This window comes from Vulpes lagopus, chromosome 7, assembly GCF_018345385.1.
Source record: "Vulpes lagopus strain Blue_001 chromosome 7, ASM1834538v1, whole genome shotgun sequence".
Taxonomy (NCBI): Eukaryota; Metazoa; Chordata; class Mammalia; order Carnivora; family Canidae; genus Vulpes; species Vulpes lagopus.
Window position 1 is genome coordinate 64,429,176 of NC_054830.1, and position 21,948 is coordinate 64,451,123.

At 51.6% G+C, this 21,948-nt stretch overlaps 1 protein-coding gene across 22 annotated transcripts in view; it reads right to left on the reverse strand.

The window, feature by feature from the left end:
• Nucleotides 1-7,648: 7,648 nt before the first annotated feature.
• ZNF618 (zinc finger protein 618) overlaps nucleotides 7,649-21,948 on the reverse strand; it is a 181,487-nt gene continuing 167,187 nt past the window's right edge. For all 22 annotated transcript variants that reach the window (XM_041762714.1, XM_041762715.1, XM_041762726.1 and 19 more), the window contains 3 exons: nucleotides 21,666-21,743; nucleotides 10,132-10,233; nucleotides 7,649-9,284 (listed from right to left, as the gene is read on the reverse strand). In XM_041762714.1, the coding sequence (XP_041618648.1) occupies nucleotides 7,768-9,284; nucleotides 10,132-10,233; nucleotides 21,666-21,743 (1,697 nt within the window). In that variant the 3' untranslated portion in view covers nucleotides 7,649-7,767. The remainder of the gene's footprint in view (nucleotides 9,285-10,131; nucleotides 10,234-21,665; nucleotides 21,744-21,948) is intronic.

Genomic DNA, 21,948 nt, shown 5'->3' on the forward strand with positions numbered 1-21,948 from the left:
CAGGTGGCTCCGGCACCGACTCGGCCTAAGGGGGCGACTGCGGGAGCCCCGAGCGGAGCCGGGCCCCGAGGCAGCAGCAGGCCCGCGGCCAGGCGGGGCAGGCGCCCCTCCCGGGGGAGACCAGCGCCCGAGGGGCCGTCCTGGGCCACTAGCCCACGGGCTGGAGTCCCGCGGGGAAGGACGGAGGGAGGGGACGAGCCCCGGGGCAGGGACGAGGACTGCGGAAGGCCGGGCGGCCCGCTGGGCCGGACCCCACGAAGACCCCCGCGTACCCCGAAGGCCCAGGCCTGGGATTCCAGCCGCCAACAGAGGCCGGTCCTGAGGATGGTGCCGGTCACGGGCCACCGCCAGGCCTCTCGGGCAGGACACAGGCGAGGCGCTCGGGGAAGAGACAGGCTCTCCGCCCGAACCGAGGTCACCTGTCCTACGGCCGGCCTGTCCCCCGCCCCCGCGCGCCGCACAGACCAGCGCGGGCCACCTGCCGCTGGGAGGTGCGGTGCTGGCTCGTCAGGGATGTTTTTGTAATCCCGTGGTTCCTGGGGAGTCTCACCTTAACGGTACTGGTCACACCTGTCACCAAATCCAGGGCTGCTTAGTAACGTCCCCTCCACGGCCCGAGGCTGGCCCTTGGGCCGCGGGGAGGTCTGGGCCTCGCCCTGGGCCCTCTGGCACCGCGACGCCGAGCTCCCGGCTCCCGGGGCAGGGCCTGTTCAGCCGCCAGGACTCCCCACTTGTCTTGCCCCGCGTGGGACCTCCCTGAGGACACGCCAGCCGCTCCTGCGAGAGGTCCCCGTGGTCCACGTTGCAGGCATCGCCCATGGGAAGGCCCACATCCCCCGCGAGGGGCCCGGCCTGCAGCCCGCAGCCTGCTCCCCGTGCTCCCCGTGCTCCCGGGGCAGCTGATGGGCCACGAAGCACACCCTGCCCGGGGAGAGCGCGGTGGCCGAGGCAAGACAGTGGGCCTTGGGGCGGAGCGTCGGACAGCGCACACCCGCTGGGTCTCAGGGGTCACCCTTGCGGCCCCTCAGGCCCTGCTCGCCTTCTGGTGGCATCTTCTCTCCTCGGACTTGCCCTCAGCTCGACTGGAAGCACCGATGTGTGCGTGTCTGGGTGTGAGGCTCTGGGTGAGGCCTGTGAAGTCCGCCCAGGCCAGTGCCCCGAAGCACACGCGTGTGGGTCACAGGCGTCATCCAAGGCTGCTGGGTACAGGGTCACGAGGGGCAAACAGTGGACATGAGGGACTCAGGTCAAGCTCACCCTCTTCCCTGGGCCGATGGTCTCCGCAAGCAAGGCCCCGTGGGCTGAGCCGGGTTCGGCTAGGGGCTGACCCCCGGGCCCGCCGCGTCCCTGGGCACCGACTCCGGCCCGGTCACGCCCAGGGGCCCCGCTCCTCACTGGGTGACATGGCCCCACGCCAAACCGAAGAAAGACCACCACACACCACCATCTTCCTAAAGGTTGTTTTATTGTAAAACCATAAATACAACACCGACATGAAATCATTTAAGTAACTGATCCTCTCTAACCATTAAAAGGATGTCTTTTTGCCTTGGCATCAACCAACTGGGAAATAATGTTGCAAGAATTCGGGGGGGTTGGGGGGTGAATTCTGGGCTAGGGCTTTTGGCGATTTAAGGAACCAAGTGGAACCTTCCTCTTCTTCCTGGGAATGGCCCACTTTCGGACGAGAACAGACAGGTAAAAACAGCAACATTTAAACAGCTCAGTTTTAAATTTTATTACTCTGTAAAAATCTTTTTTTTCTTTTCTTCTTTTTTTCCTGTTCCTTTCCTCCATTTGACATCAGAAAAAGTTTTAAACATCACGAAACTGATTTTGGCTGTAAATGGAGATAACGGTACCAAAACAAAGTGAAACGAAAAACCCAAAGGACAAACAGAAAACCCTAAATAAACCCTCAAGTTTGGTCTCGGGGGTTTTACAGATCACAAGAACCGTCAACTCAACCCCCATGCAACGTGACTCCTTGGAGAGCTGTTGGATCCACACCAACGACACAGGAGACCGCAAACAACGTCTTTTGTTAATTAACACAGCAAGGGTGACACTAGGTAACTTTTTTTTTTTTAAATACAGTACATGGTACACAGAGTCCCAAGATGGCCCTGCATAAACCCCTCGTGGAGACTGGAGCCAAGCACTGGCTGTTTATAAAAATATTGTGTTGCTACAAAAGTATAAATTAATGCTACCGGTATTAAGAAATATTAAACACATAAAACTTATAAGGATTAAGAAAAATATTCATTAATACCTGTAGAAAACTCTGGCCTAAAAAAGATATTTTTTTTTGTGTTTGTTTTTTTGTAAATTTTTTTTTGTATTTTTTTTTTTTTAAGATGACTTGAGTTTCTTGCACTCGGAGAGAGAGAGAGAGAGAGACACAGTCAGATGTGCCCATGGTATTGCCTAGAACGTCTTAACTACTGAGAAAGGACGGGGGTGCACGCACGTGGTTACTGAGCGGGGCGCGGGAGGGAGGGGCGCCAAGGCTTTCTCGAGATTTACCTGATGTGAAAGAATCACCGATGTGACGTTGCGGAGGTGGGGAGGGGGGTAAGAGAAAGAAAAAGGATCAGAAAACAACCGAAAATAATTTACGCTTTTTAAAAAATATCTCTGCTTCGGGTGGTTGTACAAAATGATTTCCTGATGCTTGGGATCTGAATGGCCCCGGACGCGCCGCCCGGCGGGTCCCCTCTGTCCTGGCCGGCGAGTCCCGGCCCCACCTGGGCCCCCGAGGTGGCTCGCCGCCCGGAACTGGGCCACCGTGGGAGGGCCCCGGGCGGGGACCGGCTGGCACCTGGGCTGCGGGAGGAGGCCCCCTCCGGCCGGTCTCGGACCCCCGGTCTCTGCCAGCCTGGGCTTCAGGAAGCGCCCAGGGATCCGAGGCCCCTGAGGTTGCGGACAAGGCTGGGCTGTGCCCCTTAAGGAACTTTGGTTCGAAGAGTCAAGGTGCCCGGTGGGGACGCGCGGGTGCGTAAGGACCCTCGGGGGTCCCGGTGCGGACGCCCAGCTGCAGACCTAGCAGATCCTCCTCTGTGCAGAGCTGGATCTTGAAAGCGACACCCGGGGTGGCGGCGACGGCGGCGGGGACGTGAATGTAGCAGACAGTGCCCTACGGATCTTCACCCTCATCGGAGCAGGAGCAGGTGCCTCCTCGCCCAGAAAGCACGGGGCCCTCCAGGGAGAGGCGGGCCTCTGCTGACCACGGGCCTCACACCCAAGGGAGAGAGGAAGAAAAACAGAAGGACGGCAACAAACTCCTCCAGGAAACCCTGAAGAGGGGAACCCAGGAGGGAAACATAAGAGGGGAAAAAAAACCAAACAACCACAACACCGTATCATTGGTTCACCATAACTGGCCTAGCAAACATTAGCCACAGTGAAGAGCGGGGTAGGCCCAGCTGGATCCGGGGGGCCGAGCCAGGAGCCCCCGCCTACCGTCTCCGGGGGGGACACCCCGAGCCCGACTCCGCCTCCCTGGGGGCTCCCCGCCAGGTGCATCCCGGGAACACGGGCGTTGCCGCCGTCCCCAAGGCCCAGGGCGCCCCCTCTTCCCGTCTCTGCGAGCACATCATCATGGTGACAACCTCCAGGCACGGTCCCTTCTGGGCCGCTTCTCACGGGACCTCCCTTCTCCATCCGCACCCCAGCTTCCTCGCAAACCTTGCTTGGGAACGTGCACCCTCGAGGGTGTGTGCTGCGGCCCGGACGTCTCTCCAGGTGCCCAAGGGGTCCAGGCAGAGCCAGGCCGAAGCAGGTGGCCTCGTGCAAGCACGGGGGGGGGGGGGGGGGCTTCGGAAGGCAGAGGTTCGGCTTCACAGTGGAAAACACGCCTTGCAGAGTTTTTCCCTGGTGTGTCTTGAAAGTGCAGGAGATAAAGGAGCAAACTCAAGGGGAGAACACTTGGCAGCTTACGGACCCGGTGTAAAAAGGAAGTCCTTCCTCGGACGGTTCTCTCCTCCAGGAAACCTTCGGCCCCTGTCCCCACAGAGGGCCAATCCCAACACCAACCGGAGGCCATCAGGGGGCCAAGCCTCCTTGCTCGCAGACGGGGCAGCAGCTTTCTGTGCCCTGGACCCCCCAAGGGGAAGCACCGGCAGGGGCCGCTTAGCTCAAGTGGCCCTCCTGTTTCTGTTTCCTGGTTTCTGACCACTATCTGAGGCCTGGCTGCTGGGCCCGGGCCCAGGGAGGGAAGAACAGTGTTGGGACAAGAGCATCTGTGCCCAGCCTTGCTCACAACAACCACCCAGAAGGCTGCAGTCCTTGGCCTGGGATTTGGAGGTGGGGGGGGGGGGGTACAGTGTGGGGGGGGGGTGTGAAGCCAGTGGATGTGAGATGAGGGGAGAACACCCTGCAGGATGGAGGGGGTGTTTTCTCCATCTCCCCTCTGGGGTCCACCTATGTCAAAACAAGACCATTTCTGTCTTGGGAATGGCTTGAGGGGAGCTGTGTCCGAGCCAGCAGAAGACCACAGAGCGGCCAAGAACACGGCAGAAACGGTCCCATCCCCTGGTCTGCTGGCAACTGAGGGCCTGCAGTGGGAAGTCCCATTGTGGTCACAGAACCGGGGAGCAGGACACATCCTCCTGACGGTCGGCGCCAGGGGATGTGCCGGGAGATGAGATGAAGAGTCTACCTCAATCCTTTGGCTAAACTAGAATCTGGATCAGGTGGCTATTGCTGGAAACGAGGGGCCGCCAGTGGCTGGACCTGTGAGATCTTTGGGTTTTACTAAGCGGTTCACTGCAGCGAGATCTGCACTCTGGGAACTGCCTGTGTGAGAAAGCCGACCGTAGGGGCACCCTGATGCAGCCTTTCCTGTCGGTGACAGTTCCCCAGTTTCTGAGGAACCGGCGGCTGCAAGAGACAGAGGACCGCCTGCCACCTTGTCACCGTATCTGGATGGGGCCAGCCCCACGAGGCAGCTTCCAGGGCGCCCAGTGGGGTCTACCTTCTACCTGCAGAGCAAGCCAAGCCCGGAGGGTTGAACGGAGGTGGGGAGGAAGAAGAGAACAGGGGTGACACCGATAACTCGACACCCAGAGTGTAACTAGACGGACTTGAGTTTTCATTCTGGAGGGCAGACGTGCCCGCGTCCCCACGAGACTGCGAGTGCTCTAACTGCACGTCCAGGCTCGGCCTCCCATGGCTTTGCAACAAAGAGAAAGGTCTGTTTCCTGACCTACTGGCCCAACAATGGGGTGTCGCCAGAACAGCCCTGCTCCCACCAACCACACAGTGTGGGCAGCTCTGGTCCCTCCTCGCGTGGTTCCAAGTGCCAGGTCGAGGGCTGCTCCCCAGCAGCAAAGCAAAACAGCTGTCACTGGGCAACCCTGCAGCCACCTTCCAGAACGTCCGCAAAGGTTGGATCAAAGGGTATGCGGATGCTCCCACGTTCTCTAGAAAGTGACAGCAGGTGACTGTCCAGCGCAGATGGAGGCTCCTCGTGGTGTGATCCCGGCTGGAAACGTGGGGGAAATCTCTAGAACTTCTCCAGGAGAGGCAAGGGCACACTGGTTCCTGAGACCACCGCCTGCTGGAGCGAGGGTGCCGACGGCCCGTTCTGACACATTTCAGTATGTCCGAGGCTTGGAGGGAAAAGCTGGGTCAGTTCTCATGAGGTGACTCGAGCAGGCACGGCCCCCAGGGACACCGTTCTGGTCTACAGTCCTGAGCCTTTTCGAGTTTTTGAGCCAGCTTGACTGCCCGAGCTGCCACGAGCCGAGGAGGGGGCTGTTGTACAGTGCTTTTTGGAGTCGAGGTATCTCACTGCTAAGTAATGCTTTGTTTCCAGGAAGGGATGGAGCGGACTTAAGTCAACCCTCAAAATGGTAAAACGTGCCTTTGCCAAGGAGCCCTCCACGATGGGGCTGTTCTTAGCCCGAAGCCCTCGGTGTAACCATCTATCCCCCAGCCATGGGCACCGGAGAGTGGGGGGCCACGGGGCCACCAGCACATTACTCACGGGGCTGGGGGTGGGGGCTTGGGGTGGCGTGCTGACCCCGACAGGACCACCACCTCTGGGAGGGCAGAGGGGCCACCGTCTTGGCATCTGGACCGAGTGTGTAGAACCTGAACTGCTCACGGAGAGCAAAGCCATCTTGCACAGCCTGAAGTTCAGTGTGGCCTGATGCCATTCCCCCCTCAAGACGACAACTGTTTGGCCCGCAAGGCACCATGCTCAACTACTGTCGTGGAAGGAGGCTCAGGTGGGGGGGGAGTCCCCCCCAACAGGGTGTGGGCCAGAGAACGACCAGAACCCCCGGGGGCCCCGGGGAGGGGGAGGGGAGAGGGGCCGTGGGTCTGAGGTGAGACGGACATGAACACGGATGGACGCGGGAGTCCCTGCTGAGCTGGAAGCGTCCGCGGTGTGGCGAGTAGTGTAATGCACTCTGGGTACAGAAGTCAGACATTCGCGGTACCAGACACAGCAAACCAGGAGGGCGGCTCCTGCGCGCACATTCAGGAGAACTCCCGAGCCACATGCGGCCCCTATGGCTTCCACCGAACCCCGCGTCTGTGAAACGTGTGACGCCAACCCCACTCCTGGTTTCCAAACAGCAAAGCCGAGTTGGTGGTCTCGGCTGTTCGAATACATGAAAATGGGCCTGTACAGGGAGGGCTGATAAAAACCTCAGGCTACTGAATATACCACTGAGATGAGCTAGTTTACAGTGTGATTTGAGGAACAAAAAGGGCAACTGAGGAAAAAAACAAACGAACAAAAAACCTCCAAAATATAAGTTACAGACATTCAGTGCCTCCTAGCAGAGTCTAAAATCAAATCTGGAAAGAAAAAAAAAAAAAAAGGTAAAAACTGCTAAAACGTTAGGAAAAAAACATTATTAAGGAGTGGAGACGGTCTCTATACTTCTTTAAAAAATGTCTTTTTTTTCCTATCTTATATTAAAAAGCAAAAAGTCAGCTTTATATTCTTAAAGTCTCCTTTCCTGATTTGGGGAGATAGATAGGTGTGTTTCTAAGGCGGCTGCCCCGGGAACACCCGTGGGTGTCTCGAAGGCAACAGCTCAATGCCCTGAAGGTGAACGAGAACTAAGTCCAGTGCAGAAACTGTCCATCTGATGCAGTTTGGAGAATCCATGGCAGAGCAGCCGGGGCGGGGTGGGTGCAGGAGGGGGTGCGGGGGCGGGGAGGGGCGGGGAGGGGTGGGGGGTGCACGGGGTCAAGGACAGAGAGCGTCAAGTCACTTCAGATCTCAGCTGCCTGAATGTTTTACAACATCAGCTTCCTACCAATCTGCACACCTGAAAACGGAGTCTTTCGAGCCCCCTCACTGAGAAAAGGAGGTGAAGCGTCTTCCCTCTTTCCCACTCAGCTTTCCTGACACACCTGGCTTAATGCACATGTGCCCACGGGCAGGCGTGTGTGCACGCACCAGGGTTGCGTGAGTGTGTGTGTGTGCATGGCTGCGTGAGGCTGCGGCGGCCCCACAGGTGAGCACAGGGCCCCCGCGCCCCACACCGCACACCCACGGCACGCGTGCTCGGACGCATCCGCACACGGGCGGGCGGGCGTGCACACACACACATGCACGCACACACTGAAAAAGCACTTAAGTTTCCAGGGGGGCGTTTATAATGAGGTCCACAGTGTTTAGAACTTAAATTCCTTTTCTTTGTTTGCGACAGTGTTGTGTGTGTGTGTGTTTGTGGGTTTTTTTTTCTAACGTTTCTCTTCCTTCTTTTTTCTCTTCTTTTCTCTTCTTAGTGTTCTGAAGTCTTAAAGCATGTTGGATTTCAGAAACATGAGTTTATTCATATCTTCTGGACTGAGCAGTCGCCTCCTCTTGATCAGAAGGGCTTGCTCACACATATTTACACACCCGCTCCTGGCCCCCACGGCCGGAACCGCAAGCAGCCAGAAGGCCAGCTTGGCGAGTTTCGTGTGCTTCTGGGTAACGCACGACCAGTACTGGAAGAGATCAGGGGTGGCCTGGAAGAGGGGCTCCTGCAGGTAATCGTACACTTCGTTTTTCCCGAGCCGATCGTCTTCCTGAGCTGCGGGGTTCTCGCCCGTGGCGGAGCGGGGCTTCTTGGCCGTGGGCTCGAAGTCGGCCTCCTCGGTCCAGGACTCCTTCACCTCGTTGATGAGCTCACACACCTTGCCGATGATCTCCTCGTGCTGGTAGGGCGGGACGGGCCGCAGCTTCTGCTGCGGGTCCAGGATCATGGCCACCTTGTGCGCCGGGTGCACCTTGAAGTTCTCCTTGAGGGCCTCCAGGAAGAGGTGGCACAGCTTGCTGACAGTGCCCGCGTCGTTGGCCTTGGCCGTGAACAGCTTCTCCAGCCTGACGTAGGTGGGCAGCACCAGCTGCAGGGTGGGCTGGCTCTCGTTGCTCAGCTCGATGACCGCCTGCTTTACGGGCGTCAGGATGGCCGCCAGGTTGCTGAGCAGATGCTTGTTGAGGCTCTGGATGAGGTTCATCTTCTTGGCGCGGCTGTAGAACTCGCAGATCTGCTCGTAGCGCTCATGCACCAGCAGCAGCGAGTCCGTGACCGAGTTCCAGCAGGGCGGCGGCGAGGTCTCCTCCAGCGACCCGAAGGTCTCCTTTGCCAGGCCCGTGGAGCCCGCCAGGTCCTCGCACACGTTGAGCAGCTCGATGACCTCGTGCATGCTGCGGGCCTGCAGCGTCCGCTTGCTCAGCACGCTCTGCACCACCGAGTTCAAGGCACAGGCTGAGCAGCGAAGGCACATGCCGGCCTTGGAGAAGGCAGACGCGCTCACCCGGCAGTCCGTCACGTACACCGTCCTGATCTCCGACATCACGAACTCCGACAACACGTTCTGCACCCAGTGGTGCACCAGGTCGCCGCTGTCGCGAATGTCCGCGCCCTTCACGCCCAGCACGTAGCTCTTGATGTGGTTGCCCTCGGCTTGGTAGGCCGTGAGGATGTAGCACGAGTCGGGGCCGACGCTCTGCGAGTGGCAGGTGACCCCAATGCCCAGGCAGGCGTTGCTGCCCAGGGCGCACGTCACCTTCACCTTCACCTGGTTGTACATGCGTGGCAGGTGCTTTAGCGCCAGTGTGTTGAAGTTGCCCAGGATCTCCGTGACCGAGAAGGCCCCGTAGCGGGCGCCACTGTCCACCAGCGTCTGGGCCAGTTTCAGGAACTCCTTCCCACTCACCACGCTCAGCGCACCCAGGTCAGCGCACATGACTCTCAGCAGCCGCTCTGCGATATTTTGCCGCTCCTTCTCCGGGATCATGCTGTTGGGTGTTAAACCGCTGCTCATGGCTGGCAGGGGACACAGAGAGAGATGTGATTAAACCCAGCACCGGGGGTGCCTGGGTGGCTCAGTTGGTTAAGCATCTGCCTTCGGTTCAGGTCATGATCCCAGGGTCCTGGGTTCGAGCCCCACATGGGGTTCCCTGCAGCTCCCCCCCTTGTGCTCTCTTGTTCCTTATCTTTCTGTCAAATAAAACCTTAGAAAGAAAAACCTGGCATCTGAGGTTCCTTTGTCTGGCAGCAGCCTACTACTCTAAGCATCTGGCATTAGGATTTATGGGGAGGTTTCATCTTGCACACAAACTGGTGGTGCTGGTGGTCTTTAACACGTGACTCTCATGGAGTAACACTCTAGTGTTGACTAGCAATGCCTGCCATGAGCATGGGACTAGAACATAAGGGTACGTATGCAACACACTTGCTGCGTGTATCAGGCACCTAGACTTTAGAAGCCAACTGGTCCAACTTCTTTCTCAACATGGGAACTGCCTGCCTCTAATAAAGGATTCTCTAGTGAATAAAATAAATGAGCCCACAGCATCTTAAGAAAGAACACCCAAGAGAAATTGTGGAGAGTGGGTTCCACTTCTGACCATCACTAAATATGGGCTCTCTGACCACAAAAAGATCACCTCCTCTCCCTGGGCTTCCTTCTGCCCGTCCAGTGAGGTCACAATTCCCACGGATGAGGTCTTAGGTATATAAGAGCTTCGCATGTGGTCTTGTATCACCATGAGAGGCACAGGCGGTGGGATTGGGGGTGGGGGAGGGCAGAAGGGAGCGACTGGAGCCGGGGCTAGAGGAGCAGGGGGCAGACCTCTGTGAGACCCTGGGCCCTGGCCTGGGAGAGACCTACTGTTGTTGGCGCTGTTCCTCTGGGCCTGGGGTTTCCACTTCTCTTCTACGACAGCAGGTGGTGATCGGGACTGGTTGGAGGCGATGTTGTTCTCGTTGTCCGCTGCGGATACAAAGGGGACAGCGTGGGACCCTGTTGCGCAAGAGGCCCGCCAACAAACAAAACAAGAACTACAGCATGGCGGGTGAAGTCCAAACAAGGCCTCTAGGACTCAGGCCTGGGTCCAAATCCTGGCTCCTGCTCGGGAAGCCATATTATGCTTGCAAAGCCCCCACGGTGTCACTTGAGAAAATGCAGATGAGCACACGGATGTGACACACGTGCCAGAAGGACCGACCAGAGAAAATGCAAGGAAAGGCTGGAGCGCAGGGCCAGGTGCACAGTAAGCACTCGGGGGGGGGGGGGGGGAACCACTGCCCTGGAGTCTACCTGGGGAGCCCCACACCCACACACAACCACATGTTCCAGCTCAGAAATGGGCAAGGGGGATCAGTTAGCGAGTGGCCTAAGGGACCTCACATTCTCTCATTTCTCTTAAGTGTGTTTATCTTTTCAGTTTATTTACTAAAAAATTTAAAGGAAAAAGGCAAAACCAGAGCCCTAGGTGTCAGATGTGGAAACTGAAGCCCAGATACAGGTGATTTGCCCTGGATCACACAAAAAAACCAAAGGCAAGGCTGAGACAGAGATCCCGGGTCCCCTGACTCCTAATGCCTGTTCCATGCATTTTCCTAATTTTTGTTTACTTGTGCATGTGTGACTGTTTCATAAATGAATGCTACATGCCCGGCGCCTGGGTGGCTCAGCTGGTTGAGCATCCAACTCTTATTTTGGCTCAGGTCATGATCTCAGGGTCATGGGATTGAGCCCCGTGTCTGGCTCTGTGCTGGCATGGAGTCTGCTTTAGATTCTCTCTCTCCCTCTGCCCTTCCCCGCCCCCAGCCTGCACTCTCTCTCTCTCTCTCAGAGAGAGAGAGAGAGAGAGAGATGATAAAATAGCACATGCCTATTCTCCTCCCTTCATGGCTACTCCTTGCCATTTTTATAGAATCATTTCTGAGTAGACATGGTCTGAGTAACATGCTTGTCATCACAAGTGACCACATGGGCTTCTGTTGTACAATTTGCCACAGGTTGCTGAACCACACACCAAGTGCTGAGTTTCTGGGCTGTTTCCAATATTACTGTTCTGCTATGAACCTACTTGCCTAATATTCTAATATCATTTCTCTGTGCTTCTGTTGTTGTGGGTTTATTTCCCTGCAACATCATCTTATAGGTAGAATCACAAATCCAAGGATATGAATAGGTCCATGACACCTGTGTGGGGTAGCCAGATATCTTCCATCCTTCTCCATTAGAGGCATCAGGCCTTGGAGGCCAAGGCCACAACTTTCATACCAAGAGAAGAGTTTTCCCCAATACGTACATGTTCAGCCCTGCAAGGCTAATTAAGAAACTCCAAGAAAAAACAAAAAGAAAACCAAGGACACCCCCCAAACAACAACAACAGAAACTCTAGGACATTCACTTGAAGGAACATATTACAATCACTAGGAAAGGTGGTTGCACAGACTGTGATAACAAAAGAAAATGCATAAGGAAAAGATCTCATCATAATTTTATACATATTGTTTATATTTGTATTTTAGACTTGCAAGTCCAGGAACAAACCAACCTACGCATCAAAGATAGAGGAAGAGGGGACTTTCACTTCCATCCATGAAGCATAACCTGCCATGGGTATTGCTCTTCATCCAGTTGCAAACAACTGTCAATCATGATACCACTGCTTTCGGACAGGTAACCCAGAAGCATGACCCCAGAAAAAGAGGAACAAATGTGCTAAGTAATACGATTGGTCCAGCTTGCCTGAAAGCAGTTTCCAAGCTGCAGCATAGGGACAGGGAGCTGGAACAGAGCCCAGTGGTCTTACTGATTTGAAGAGGCAGGAACCTAGGGAGGTCAAAGGGAGCTCGAATTTACAGATAAAGCACCAAAGAGGAGGGGGCTACCTGAAGAAAGAGCTCTGGAGACCTTTAGTAGGGTTCCCTGAAGTCTGCTGAATACTTACTCACCTGCCCAAGTGCAGAGTCAAGTTCTGCAAGGCTGGGTAAAGAATCACTAGAAAGCAGGAAGTGGGGGTGGGGAGGAAATAATTTGCATTCCCTCAACCAGAGGGAGACACCACAATGCATAAGGAATTGGGTAGGGTGGCCTCACTATGGGGCAAAATTCACCATAGATTAAGGGCTGCACTAGACCTGTCCTAGTACATTTTAAAAAAGATTTTATATACTTATTAGAAAAAAAGAGATGGAGGAAGGGAGAGAGAGAACTGAGTGGGGAGGGAGGGGCAGAGGGAGAGGGAGAAACAGACTCCCCACTCAGTAGGGACCCCAAAGGAGACCAATCCAAGGACCCCTGGATCATGGCCTGAGCTGAGGGCAGACACTTAAACAATTGAGACACCCAGGAGCCCCTCTCTGCTATAATACATTTTAAAAATAAGTCTTTAAAGTATCGAGGGGGCCCTATGTAACTAAACTGTAAACCAGAACAAAGTCCAATCCTTTTTCAAAGTCTAGCACCTAATGATATAAAAATTTGCAATGTTGATTATACAGTAAAAGTTATCAGGCATTCAAAATAGTAAGAAAATATGACCTATCAACCTGGAAAAAAACCACCCAATAGAAATAGAGCCACAAAGGACAGAGATGATGGAATTATCCAGTAAGGAGCTTACAGCAGTGGTTATAAATACCATAAATGTGCTCAAAGTCATGAAGGGAAACATGCATACCATCAGGAGAGAACTGCAAGATGTGAAAAACCCAAAGCTGAAACTAACCAACTCAAATGGAACTCGTAGATATAAAAATAAATTGTCCAGGGAAAAAACACCCCATATGTGACAAAAGATCAGGTGCCACAGAAGAAAAAAAATCAGTGGAGAAAGAGCAAGAGAACTACCTAACATGAAAAACAGAAAGGATAAAAGGCTGAAGATGGGGAACAGAGCATGGAGACTATCAGACAGTTTCATATACATATAATTTTGAGTCCCAGGAAAAGGCAGAAAAAAATATCTGAAGAAATGGCCAGTTTTCCCAAACTGGATTAAAAATATAAGCCCAGATTCAAAAAGCTCAACTGACTCTTCTGAGTCTGACAAATAGCAAGATGGTAGATTTAAACTCGATAATATTAAATTTACATTAAATATAAACGGTCTCTACATTCCAAAGAAAAGTTAGAGATTATCATACTTAATAATAAAAAGGTACGACTCTACCATAGGTTATCTATAAGGAATCTATTTAAATATGAAGACAAGGTAAAAGGCTAAGTAAAGGTATACTATACAAATAGTAGAGAAGAAAGCTAGGGATGTTTGTGATAGTTTACAGAATAAAAAACCACACCTCAGGACAAGTAATATTACCAGGGGTAATAAGAGACCCTACACCATGACAACAGGGTCAAAATACCAAGAATAACATAATAATCCTAAATATAAATATAAATTTTATATATATATATATATATATATATATATATATATATATCTCCACATGAAGCAAACACTGAAACAAGAAGTAGACAAACCCACAATTGTAACTGGGGATTTCAACTCTCTTCCCTGAGTAATTGTTAGTTACAAATGAAGGAAAAGGACTGTACATAAATGAACAGAGAGTAGACAAGATCAAGCAGCCTAATATACATATAATTGGGTTCCCAGAAAAAGGAGGTAGGAAGAAATATAGTGAAATCACATAAACGGTCTCTGACTGTAACTGAATTAAAAATTAGAAATGAAAAAAAAAAATTAGAAATGAGTAACAAATAGGTCTTTGGAAAAATTGCAACTATATGCATAATAAACATCACACTTCTATAACACACAGATAAAAAAAGTATCATAAGGGAAATTAGAAAATGGTTTGAACTTAACATTAAAATATAACCTTTCAGAGTTTATGGGATCCATCTAAAGCAGGGCATATTTATAGCATTAAATAATTACATTAGAGGGACTCCTGGGTGGCTCAGTGGTTGAGCATCTGCCTTCAGCTCAGAGTGTGATCCCGGGTCCTGGGATCGAGTCCCACACTGGGCTCACTGCGAGGAGGCTGCTTCTCTCTTTGCCTCTCTCTCTCTCTGTTTTTCTCATGAATCAATAAATAAATTTTTAAAAAATCACATTAGAAAAGAATAAAGGTTTAAAATCAGTACTATAAGCTTCCACCCTGAGAGAGATCTAAAAAGGAAAAGTAAATGGAGTCTGAAGTAAGCAGAAAAGAAATCACACAGCTAAAAGCAAAAAAGACTAAAACAGAAAATAAATACAATAGAGAAAAATAATGAAACTAAAAGCTGGTTCCTTGTAAAAATGAAGAAAAAAGGATAAACCTTGAGGCAAAAATATTTTCAAAAGAAAAAGGACACAAATTATTAGTATCAGGAATGATGGAAGGAGATATTACTATATATGCTACAGATATTAGAAAGACTGAAATGATTCAACCCCTTAAGTGAGGCAAACAAATAACCTAAAAGATACAAAATATGAAAAGTCCATTCCAGAAGAAATAGATAACCTGAAATAATCCTGTATCTATTACAGAAATTCAGTTCATAGTTAAATAACCAGTCACAAAGAAAAATACCATTTGGGTTCACTGGAGAATCTGACCAAATATTTAAGAAAGAAGTAATATAAATTCTACACACATTATTCCAGAAAATGGAGAGGGAAGAGCATCTCTCAATTCATTTTATGAGGCTGGCATTACTCTGATCCAAAACTAGAGAAAAACACTGCAGGAGAAGAAACTACGAACCAATATCCCTCATAAACATACACATAAACACCCTTAACCAAATATTAGCAAACTAAATACAGCGATATATTAAAAGATTATCATCACTAGGTGGAATTTACCCCAGAAATGTTAAGCTGAGGTTAAAAAAATAAATCCAATCAGTACAATTCCCTATACTAAGAGAAAATGAGAAGAAAAATGATTTCTATAGATATAAGTACACATTAAAACGTGACAAAATTCAGGGGTGCCTGGGTGGCTCAGTCTGTTAGGTGTCCAACTCCATTTCGGCTCGGGTCATGATCTCAGGGCCGTGGGATCAATTCTGTGCTCTGTGGAGAGTCTGCTCGAGATTCTCTCCCTCTGCCCCCTACCCCGCCCCAGGTGTACACGCACTCTCTCTCTCTCTCAAAATAAGTAAATCTTTTTTTAAAATGTGACAAAACTCAATAGCCATTCATGACATAAACTCTTACCTAACCAGGTAGAAAAAGAAACTTCTTGGATTTGAAAAAGGAAATCTAAAAAAAAAACTTAAGTCGGCTGACTTGATAGAAACTAAACAGATTTTAAGGAAATACTATGAACAACAGTATTCCAACAAATCACATGACTTGGATAAAATAAACAAATTCTTAGAAAAACATTAACTACCAAAAACCAATTTGAGAAATAGAAAATCTGAACAGACCTATGGAAGATTGAATTAATAATCAAAATACTTCCCACAAAAAGAAAGAAAAGCAAAGTCCAGATTCCGACAGCTTCACTGGTGAATTCTAATCATGTTAAAGGAACTCTTCACAAATTCTTCTCAGAAAACAGAAGAGGAGGGAACATTTCACAATTTTTTTCACAAGGCAAATATTATTCTGATAATCAAATCAGACAAAGAAATGACAAGAAAAGAAATCACAGGCCACTATCTCTTAGGACTACAGGTACAAACATCTTCAATAAAACAGCAGACCAAATCCAGCTGTAACAGTGGGAGTTACTCCAGGAATACAAAGTTGGTTCAACGTACAAAGATGCATGTTAACTGAACAAAAAACAAAACCACATGATCGTCTCAATAGATGCAGAAAAGGCATTTGACAAAATCTAATACCTTTTCATGATAAAAACAATCAGCAAACCAGGAATTGAAGAGAACTTTTTCAACCAGACAAAGGGCATCTATGAAAAACCCACTGCTAAAATCACACTTAATGGTAAACACTAAAAGCTTTTCCCCTAAGATCAGGAACAAGGCAAGAATATCCATTCTCAAAAAAAAAAAAATAGAATATTCATTCTCATCTTTTTTATTCAATGTGCATTAGTGAGTCTAGCCAGGGCAAGGAGGAAAAAATAATAATTTTAAAAAGCATCCAGATTGGAATAGGAAAAGTAAAATGATCTCTACTTGCAGATAACATGGATGTGTACATAAATAATCTTATGAAATCCATACACAAAAAAAACTATCAGAAGTGATAAGGAAGTTCAGCAAGGTTGCAGGAAACAAGATCAACACATAATGAAGAAGAAATCAATTTTATTTCTTTATACCAGCAAAGGAACACCCCAAAAATTAAATTAAGAAAATAATTCCATTTTATAATAGCATCCAAAATAATAAAATAGGAATAAATTTACAAAAGAGCAAGATTTGTACACTGAAAACTAAAAACATGGTTGAAAGAACTCTAAAACGACCTTAATAAATGGAAAGACAATCTGTGTTCATAGACTGGAAGATTTAATATTGTCAAAACAGCAATACTCCCCAAATTATTTTAGATTCAACACAATCCCATTAAAATCCCTGCTGGCTTTTCAAGAGAAAATGACAAGCTGAGCCTAAAATTCATGTGGAAATGCAAGAGATGCAAAGTAGCCAAGATGATCTTGAAAAAGAACAAAGTTGAAGGGCTCACGCTTCCTGATTTTAAAACTACTGCAAAGCTACATACTAATCAAGACAGTGTGGTAGGACAGGAAGACATACAGATTAATGGAACAGAATTGAGATTTCAGAAATAAACCCTCACACTTAAAAACAACTGAATTTTGATAAGGGTGCCAAGACAATTTAATGGGGGAAAGGGTAGTCTTTTAAAAAAATGATGGTGGGACAACTGGATATGCACATACACAAGAATAAAGCAGGACCCCTTCCTTGATACCTCATACAAAAATTAACTCAAAATGAAATATATTCATAAACGTAAAAGCTAAAACTCTGGTTTCTCAGATAAGACACCAATAGCAAACAAACAAATAAACAAAAAAGGACACCCATAGCGCACGATAAAAGAAAAAACAATGGATTTCTTCAAAATTTAAAACTTCTGTGATTCAAAGGCCAGCATCAAGAAAACACCAAAAAAGACAACTTATAATATGGTAGAAAATATCTGCAAATCATGTATCTAGAACATGTAAAGAACACTTACAATTCAACAACAAAAAGAAAAAAATAAATTAAAAAATGGCCAAAGGATCTGAACAGACATTTCTCCAAGGAAGATATTCAAGTGGCCAATAAGCATAAGACAAGATGTTCAATGTCATTAGTCATCAGGAATATGCAAATGAAAACCATCATGAAATAAATACCACTTTGCGCACACGAGAATGGCTGTAACAAAAAGTCAAATGATAGCAAGTATCTTGGACGGACGTGGAGAAATCAGACCCCTCACACACTGTTTGTGGGGAAGGAAAAGTGGTACAAGCTCCTGGTGGAAATAATCTGGCAATTCCCAATTCAACACGAGTTATCGTGTAACCCAGAATTTCCACTCGCAGGTGTGCACCCAACAGAGTGAAAAACACGGTCCACACAAAAAAACGTGTACTTGGACGTTCACAGCAGGTTTGTTCCTGATAGCCTCAAACTGGAGATAAATGCCCATCCACTGGTGACATGGAGAAACAAGTCATGGCATACCCGAACAGGGGATGTCCTCCTCAGAAATAAAAAGGAGTTACCGGGAACACAGAACACAGGTTAATCCAAAAGTATGCTACCTGAGAGAAGCCAGACACAAAAAACTTAATACCATGTAATTCAATTTCTATAAAATTCCAGTAAGAGCAAAACTACAGCAAGAAGCAGCAGAGAGTGACTGTCAGGGCTGGGGTCGGGGAGGGGCCTGGCTACAGAGAGGTAGAAGAGAACTTCTGGGGCGGATGCTAATGATACCCATCTTGATCGAGATGTGATTAGATGACCACAGGTTGTCAAAATGATCAAACCGCATTCTTCAAATTGGTGAGTTCCACGTATGTCACATCCTCCCTTCATAAATCCAATTTTTAAATGAATGAAAACGGACACCTGGGTGGCTTGGTGCTTTTGGCGCCTGCCTTCGGCTCAGGGCGTGATCCTGGAGACCCGGGGTCGAGTCCCACATCGGGCTCCCTGCATGGAGCCTGCTTCTCCCTCTGCCTGTGTCTCTCTGCCTCTTTATGTCTCTCATGAATCAAGAAATAAAATCTTAAAAAAAAAAATAAAGTAAAATAAAAAAATGAACGAAAAGAAGCCCATTAGAAAGCTGCAGGGGAGTCCCTCAACCTCTTGCTTTTCCGCAGGACCCAGAATGGAGAGGACTCAACCAGGCGGTGGAGACCAAGGTCTAGGAGCAGTTGATTCAAACACCTTTTTTCCCCCCCTCCGTATCCCACCGATACTGGTCCTGCCACAGGTGACGTCCTCGGTAAATGCCCTGTGAAAAGGCTTGATTTATAGCTCGAGCCGAAAATAAAGTTCACTCAGTGCGCCTTTCCCCTAAGAACCATAGAGGCACACGCACGGCCCCGTCTGCAAAGGGCCAGATGCAAAGCCAGAGTCCAGGCCATCTCCCGGGGAGGGACCAGGGCAGGAAGGAGAAAGCTGCTGTTCCTGGCAGAGGACAGGGAGAAGAGGCACCTGTGGTCGTTCAGTATCTGAGAACGTACCACGACCCTCAACATCTGACACGTGTCGTCTCCAGGACCCTCACCCAGCCTGTGGGAGCGCGGATTGGCCCACTTCGCAGATGAAAAGCTTGAAGCCCCAGAGAGGTGAAGCAGCTCCGAGGGAAGGTCTGGCACACACGACGTTAGATGCCGTGTACAAGCTGCGCCGTGCACCTCTGGGCCCGTGATTCTGATCCGTGAGCCTCAGTTTCATCATCTCTAAGATGGGGATGAGACCGTCGGCTCGTTGAGCAGATCTAATGACACAGCCTCGTCTGACCTGTAGTAATTGCTCACTAAATGTTAGCGATCTGCGGTATTATTACTGCCAAAACAGACTCGGGAGCTGTCACCAGGGGCCAGACAAATTTTCCTACAGGCCAGAAAAGAAGTTTATTAGGGGGAATTACCCTGTGCCATTCAGCAGCCTCTTAATGAGATTGGTGTTATTCGAGGCTGATCCCCCTTATCAGCGACGCTGTGAACTGCACAGATCATGACGCCTAATTTTTCTCTATGGAGTCAATCCTTTAATCCCGACTCAGCCTGGCGGGGATTCAGGCTGGCTTTGCACCGGATTGCCAGCGAGGCATTCTCTGCCCGCAGTGGACCAGAACAAAGCAGCCCAAAGCTCTCCCTAGAAAACAAGTCGGGGTTGCTTGGGAGCCACGGGGCCACCACAGGCACAGCCTTGATTTGCATTTTAATGGCCTCCACCCAACTGCCTGAGGGGTGGGGAGGCACAGGCCCCCAGACTGACTCTTCCTTAATTAGCCTCAGCTTCCAGGAGCCGCTGGAGGGGGGCGGAGCGGCAGGTGGAGGGTCTGGGTTGGGACAGGCAGGTGCCGGACTCTGGGAGTCTGGGGTCCAAGAGGTGTGCGGTCTCCGGTTCCCGGAGCGTCACGTCTGGACGCCTTCAGCTGGCCTTCGAGGCCTTCGGTGGCGAGGGAACGGGTGATGGCAAAGGCGAGCAGGAGGTGGGAGGCACGTGAGGACGTGCAGGAGGGCAGCGGACATCCGGGATTTGAGATGGAGAAGCAGGGGGGCCTGTGTCCTGCCCGGGCCACGGCCTGGAGGCATCCCAGAGCTTGGCGCTCCGTGTCCTGGCTGCCACTCTGGCTCTGCTCAGATTCTCACGAGTCCTTTAGAAATAAATACCAGCTCCCCCACCAGAGAGCACGGGGGACGGCGCGCCCCCGAGTACGTGCTGAACAAGTGCACGGACACGCTGGACGCAGAGAGGTCGCACTAACAGAACAGTCCGCAGCCTGAGACTAGTCCTGCGCTACTCAGCGTAGGCCTGGCCAGACCTAAGGGGGCACAATGGTCACCATCCCAGGCACAGCAGCCACCACCGTTCCTGTCCCACGGGGGGATCTGGGGGGAGGGGGGTGGCCAGGACAGCTGGTTGCCTTCCCCAGGTTCCCGTTTCTCTTTGCAGAGTGTCAGGCTGTCCCTGGACAGGTGTGCTCCCCGCCCCTGGGACTGGAACACCTATGACATGTGTCGCTTGGGATCCAAAGGGGGTAAAAGGAGGAAGTGTGTTTCTCTCTCCCCGCCGCCTGGTGCGAGACAGAGGGAGGCTCTGAGGGGCCATGGGGATGACACAGCTGTGGTCCCCGAATGACCGTGTCCAAGGCCACCCAACCAGGCCACCTGCATCGGGCTGAGATGTACCGGAGAAGCGATTACGTCAAGCTACCGAGAATCTGGGGTTTATCTGTTACAGCACAGAGCACCTGCCTGACCACAGCGGAAACTGGAGCAGAAGCGGGGTGCTACTGTGAAAAAAACCCAAGAACGGGAGGCACGGCTTTGAAGGCAGGACGGTTCAGAGAAGGGCGCTAACGCCACAAGCTTGGGAGGCGCCAGGAGGGCGGGTAACAAGGTCACCTAGACAGCAAGTGGCCAGCGCTGGCCTGACTCCCCCACGGCGCCCAGGACTGGTCCGAGGTGCCAGCGCCAGGCCTGCCTCCGACCTAGACCCCGATGCCAGGTGGGGCCTGGGCCCGGCGTGGGGACCAACAGCGTCAGGGCGAGTGTGCCTCAGCTCGGAGATGGGCACCCTGGCACCGCCCCCAGCCCCGCCCAGGCTGCCCTCCTGCTCCCAGCTCCCGCCCCTGCTCCCGGGGATGGCAGGCCTCACCCTCCTCCTCCCGGGCAGCGGTCCTTCCCGCTGGGTGCCCGTCAGGTGCAGGGCTCAGTGCCAGGGCCACAGCCTTCTGGAGCCTTCTGCAGCCCGGGCCCTAACTGTGCTCCAGCCAGGCCTGTGCTGCACCCCCCGCCCCACCCCCCGGGGGGGCCCCAGTGCTCCCTGAGGGCAGGTCCCAGGTCCTGTGACCCCTTCCTGAGGAGGAGGGTGGAGGCTCTGGGGCGGGGCCAGGGTGGCACCCAGGGCGGTGCCAAGGGCTGGACTAGGGTGGTACCCAGGGCGGCGCTGAGGGCGGGGCTGAGAGCAGGGCTAGGGCAGCACCCAGAGCGTGGCTGGGGTCAGCACCCAGGACAGGGCTGGGGGCAGGGCTGGGGCTAGGGCAGCACCCAGGGTGGGGCTGGGGCTGGGGCGGCACCTAGGGCGGGGCTGGCGGCACCCAGGGTGGCACCTAGGCTGAGAGGGGCCTAGGGGCAGCACCTGGGGCAGGGCTGAGGGCGGGGCAAAGGGCAGCACCTAGGGCGAGGCTAGAGGTGGGGCCAGGACGGCACCAGGGCTGGGTGGGGCCTGGGGCTGGGGGCGGGGCCGGCGGCTGGTCCCCTTACCTGCATGGGACTGCATATGCTCCAGCAGGTTGTTGTAGAACTGGAACTGGATCCCACAGGCGCCGCAGGTGTAGGGTTCTGGGGTGGAAGGGGGAGAAATGAGGCAGCTGTGTTAGGGGCAGAATGGCCCTGGAAGCCCTGGATCCGGGAACCCAGACACACACTGGGGCTCTGCGCTTGGGGCTCTGGCCCAGCCTGTCTGCCCCTGTCACTGACTGGTGAGGGAGAGGCTTGGGGGAGGGAGGAGCCATGGGGAGAGGAAGACTTGCCTGCAGAACCAGAG